Source organism: Impatiens glandulifera, chromosome 2 (genome assembly GCF_907164915.1).
Source record: "Impatiens glandulifera chromosome 2, dImpGla2.1, whole genome shotgun sequence".
In the NCBI taxonomy this organism is placed as follows: Eukaryota; Viridiplantae; Streptophyta; class Magnoliopsida; order Ericales; family Balsaminaceae; genus Impatiens; species Impatiens glandulifera.
In genome coordinates this window covers 8,672,958-8,678,170 of record NC_061863.1, presented here as the reverse complement: position 1 = coordinate 8,678,170, position 5,213 = coordinate 8,672,958, and the positions used below count along the sequence as shown (strand labels likewise).

The window sequence follows — 5,213 nt, the reverse complement described above, 5'->3', positions numbered from 1 at the left end:
ATTCCTAGAAATCCTTTTCCTCGTACTTCACATGTTTGTACCCTTGCATGTTCCCTTCATCCCATGGTCACTCGAGCCAAAAATTGGATTCATTCCTTAAATATAAACTTTGCCTCTAGTTTTGAACCTACATGTGTTTTATCGACCAATAAAGACCCTACTTGGAGGGCTGTCATGACATCTAAGGATAATTTTCTACTCCATAAAAACACGTGGACTCTTGTTCCGCAAACTCATGCTTGCATTTTGGTTCGATGTAAATGGATTTTTAAGCTCAAACAAAAAATTGATGGATCAATTGAATGACACAAAGCACAACTTATTGCAAAAGGTTTTCATCAACAATTTAAAATTGATTATGAGAAATCCTTTAGCTCGGTTGTCAAACCAACTACTATCCAAACAATTCTCTCACTCGCTGTTACACAATAGTGGTCTATCCACAACCTTAATGTGAGTAATTATTTTCTTCATGACACATAACTTGAAGAAGTTTATATGACTCAACTGCCTGTATTTATACCCTGATTTCCCACATCATGTATGTCGTCTACAAAAGGCCATTTATGGACTAAAGAAAGCACACATACTTAACATTCCATGTTATGTAGGGCTTTATTGAATTCAAATTCAATACATTGCTCTTTCTCTATCGCAAAGGCGATATTTCAGCTTATTTATTAGTTTACGTGGAGGATATTATATTTATGGGAAACTCTTCACCCCATCTTATGTCTACGATATCTAAATTGTATAAACTATTTTCTATTAAAGAAATGGATGATATTAATTATATTTTTGGAGTTGAAGCTACTCGAACTTCTACGGTTTGTTTCTTAGTCAAGTTAACTATATTTCTACAATCCTCAAGAGCGCTAATATGATGAATGAAAAGCCACTTCATACTCTTATTGTCACTAGGTCTTCTATTTTTAAATATGATGGAGAACCCTTGAGTGACCCACTTCTCTACCGAAGTATTATTGGCGCTCTTCAATATCTTACTCTCACACGTCATGAGCTCGCCTTTATTTGAGTATATCAAATGTCACAAAAAGAAACAGGTTGATGCTCGTTCTAGTATAAATTATGAATATTGTTCCCTTGCTCATGCTATTGATGAACTTTGTTGGCTCCAATCTCTACTAGGTGAGCTTCACGTTAGTTTGAATCGTCCTCCTATTATATGGTGCGATAACATTGGTGTTGCATTTCTCGCTGCCAATCCCGTCTTTCATATCCCGTCTTTCATGCTCGTACCAAACACATTAAGATTGATTTTCATTTTGTTCGAGAATGTGTTGCTCATAAGACACTTATCATTCTATACATCTAAACTCGTGATCATATTGCAGATATTCTTATTAAAGGTCTTTCATCCAAATTCCTTGCATTTTTTCATAACAAGCTCACAGTTTGTGCCACATCGTTTCTCTTGCGGGAGGATATTAAACAACAAAACTCATCATCGGTATCAACAACATAAATTAACCACAAAAGTTAATTTTATCTCAAACAAAGCATCAACATACAATTATTTTACTTGGATATATCAAAGGTCACTTCTATTATATGTATTTAACTATATATATGCTACGCATGATACTCATTAAGAAAAACAACTAAAGTTATTTACGATTAAATATATCTTTTATATTTCTTTAGTGATCTTGCAGATATTTTGTGGTGGACTTAAAAAATTAAAGGAAATATATATATAAATAAAACGAGTAGATGACATTTTTTAAATTACAGAAGTAAGAGTGAATTAAATTGAAAAAAAAAATAAGGAATCATGACATATTTTTACCGTAAAAACAAAATAAAATATATATATTTTTTTTTAGGTGGACAGAAGTCACCTGAACCCTTTAATAGATCTGCATTTTACTTAAACCATTTTAATTTATATCATAATGCATTTAAATTTTTTTAAAAATAATATATATAAAAAAATTAATTGTTGTTATTCATATAATTTAATTTAGATAATATTTTGAAAATCTTTATATATAGTGAAATAGTAAATATTAACTAAAATTATAATGAGATGGCCATATAAATGGTTGTTGTTCATTAAATTATATTAATATAACTAAATTTAATGAAGTAATATTTACAAAATCTCGAATATATAGTAATAAATTATATATTTATTTTAATCACTAACTAAAGTTATGTAAATGTTACAAAATTTAGTAAAAATGATTATTAAATTCATATATGTTTCTCATTTATCTTAAAAAAATTAAAAGATGATCATGAAATAACTATATAAATGATTGTTGTACTTCATTATACTACATTCTAGATTTAATTTTTTGTGTGTGGTGTGTGAATAATTGGCTTGTGCTTTCTGATAAAATGGTGACACATTTCTTCATAAAATAAAATATATTTTTAATTATTTTATTTATTTTATGATACTCATTTGTTTTTTTTTATTGACAGGAGTGGTCAAATACAATTTTAACATTTTCATGTTCTCTATTATTAATTTTAGACCTTACTTTAGCAGTTACATTTGATGTAACAGAATTTGGTGCCAAGGGAAATGGAGATGTAGATGATTCTCAGGTAATTATTGTTTCGTTAAATGATCTATAAACTTGATATTACTATGAATGTTTTCATGGTTAGAGAAAGATTCAATGAAATTTATTAAAATAAAGCACACGTACCAACAAATTCAACTTTAATCTATTATATGTGGTTGAATTTGTAGATATCATTTTTTTAAAATTGTTTATGCACTGTGTTTCATCCACTTCTTTAGACTAATCTCAGTTCAATATTACATTAATGGACATGAATTTGATGAACCCTAATTTGAAGGCTTTCTTACAAGCATGGGATAAAACATGTGCAAGTAGCAGCAATGCTACCATGGTGGTTCCTGAAGGAAATAAATACTTGTTGGCACCTCTTCAATTCAATGGTCCCTGTAAAGGACCATCTGTTCAAGTTCAGGTGATTTAATTTGATGATAGAAACACGATTCTTGGATGACCAATCTTTTAATTGTTTTCATTATTTTTGGATAACTTTATTTATCTATTTAAATATAAAACATTTCTTTATAGATTGATGGAACCCTGGTGGCACCCAAAACCATAGGTGAATGGACAGGTTGTGTGGGCAACACATGGATAGGGTTCTCATATGTTGACGGTCTTCGAGTTTATGGAAACGGGACACTTGATGGGCAAGGTTCACTATGGTGGGAAAATCCCGGAAATGAGGATCATAATGACGATATAATTAACGATAACAATTTGAATCAAAAAGTAAGTTTTCTTTAAACTTAAAAAATTGTTTCTAAAAGAGAATAGTATATTTTCTTCACTTGAATAGAAACAATGTGATTTATACTTTTCAAACTGATATACTAATAATATGTTGATTTTTTTTCTTGTTTCTTCATTTTCAGAAAGCAAGTATATGCTCACGACCAATGGTAAGAGTAGTGTTGTAGGACAATATCAATTGTATTCTTAATAACTGTTGTGTTGATAATTGGGTGTTTAGAATTTTGTTTTCTTTCTTTTTAATATAGAATGACATAGAGTCATGTGTTCTAAGTGGAAATTGTATCAGGAGCTATTATTGTCACTTAAGCTATCTGAGTGAGTTAATTTGATGTTTAAAAGTCATTACAAAATATAACCATCCTATGTTAGTTGCAGAAGCCTTGGACTTAGGGATTTACAACCCTAAGGCGTCAAGTTTGTTTTTTATTGGAAAAATGTCAAATTAAAGTGAAAAATAATGATAATATGGGATGTTAAGTTAATTTGTTTTCTTATTAATTTGATAATAATCATGTTGGATTTAAATAACTAGTTAAGGTATTCATAATTAATTGTTTTCTTTCTTTAAGAATCTCCTCTTATACAAATGTGGGAACTAATTGATGCAGGGATTAAAGTTTTCAAGCTGCAAAAACCTTGAATTAAGTGGTTTGACTCATATCAACCCTCCAAAGAGACATATAAACTTCCTTTCATGCAACCAGGTTACCATTTCTGGCCTTACAATAACCGCACCCAAAGACAGCCCTAATACGGATGGAATCAGCATCTCTTCCTCAACTAACGTTAATATCACCAACTCTATTATTGGCACAGGTGTGATCGAATTGTTTGATAGTAATTTGTTATTAAAAAGATATATAATTTATTGTATGTATATTATTGTAGGGGATGATTGTGTTGCAATTTGTCCCGGTAGTTCAAACATTTTTGTTGAAGGAGTTCAATGCGGACCTGGGCATGGCATAAGGTAAAATATCGTCCATTTGAAAACTCTTTTTGAATCTGGATCATTATGTAGATAAGAACCATAATAATCATGTTTTTTATTGTCATATTATTGAAGTGTGGGTAGCCTCGGTGGAGGCGGGTCTCAAGATACTGTGGAAGATGTTCATATACTAAATTGCAATTTCACTGGAACACAAAATGGTGCAAGGATAAAGACATGGCAGGTAAATTAACTATGCTGAAAAATAAATTTATAATTAAAAAATCATTTAACACTGTGATTTGATCTTATTTTTTAGGGTGGAAAAGGATATGCAAGAAATATTACATTTGAACACATCCAGTTGAATGATGTTAAGAACTCTATTATTATTGATCAAAACTATTGCAATGGAAAACACGACTGTCCCGCAAAAGTAAGTATATTGTTATACATCATGTCTAATTAATTTTGTACAACAATATAATTATTACTTGTATTGATATATTTCTTTTGAAGTCGGGCGCGGTGGAAGTGAGTAATGTGAAATATATAAATGTGCAAGGAACGTCTGCAATTAAGCAAGCAATACTCCTAGATTGCAGCAATGAAGTTCCATGCAATAATATTGTTTTTGACAATGTAAACATAACTTCAAGCTCTATGGGTGACAATGTTTATGCGACTTGCAAGAACGCGAACGTGTCTGTCCCTTCCGTAGTGTATCCAGTTGTATCATGCAGTATTGGTGACATTTAAAGAGTTAGATTTGATGTTTTTGTAATCATATTAATTGCTCTCATTTTTAGTTTATAATAAGAACATTTTGATCCTAATTCATGATAATATATTTAATTATATATATGATTGAAATCATGAATGTTTCATATTGGAATAAAATGAATAGGTTTCTCTATCCATATTATGCTATATTATTTGCTCATTCTCTAAATATACTGTACACTTCATTA

At 30.2% G+C, this 5,213-nt stretch overlaps 1 protein-coding gene across 1 annotated transcript; it reads left to right on the top strand.

Annotated features, from left to right (window-relative positions):
* Nucleotides 1-1,016: 1,016 nt before the first annotated feature.
* LOC124924295 (probable polygalacturonase At3g15720) lies at nucleotides 1,017-5,001 on the top strand. Its single transcript, XM_047464354.1, has 10 exons — nucleotides 1,017-1,256; nucleotides 2,452-2,577; nucleotides 2,836-2,970; nucleotides 3,084-3,287; nucleotides 3,431-3,457; nucleotides 3,920-4,127; nucleotides 4,200-4,281; nucleotides 4,378-4,486; nucleotides 4,562-4,678; nucleotides 4,762-5,001. Exons 1-10 carry the CDS (start codon nucleotides 1,017-1,019, stop codon nucleotides 4,999-5,001), a joined length of 1,488 nt encoding a protein of 495 aa, XP_047320310.1.
* Nucleotides 5,002-5,213: the final 212 nt, after the last annotated feature.

What these genes read in the sequence shown, in the direction of transcription:
- LOC124924295 (XM_047464354.1), top strand. Translation starts at nt 1,017, where the DNA reads ATGAGCTCGCCTTTATTTGAGTATATCAAATGTCACAAAAAGAAACAG. An exon ending in CAACTCTATTATTGGCACAG is followed by an intron (nt 4,128 to 4,199) that starts GTGTGATCGAAT and finishes ATATTATTGTAG; the next exon opens with GGGATGATTGTGTTGCAATT. An exon ending in CAAGGATAAAGACATGGCAG is followed by an intron (nt 4,487 to 4,561) that starts GTAAATTAACTA and finishes CTTATTTTTTAG; the next exon opens with GGTGGAAAAGGATATGCAAG.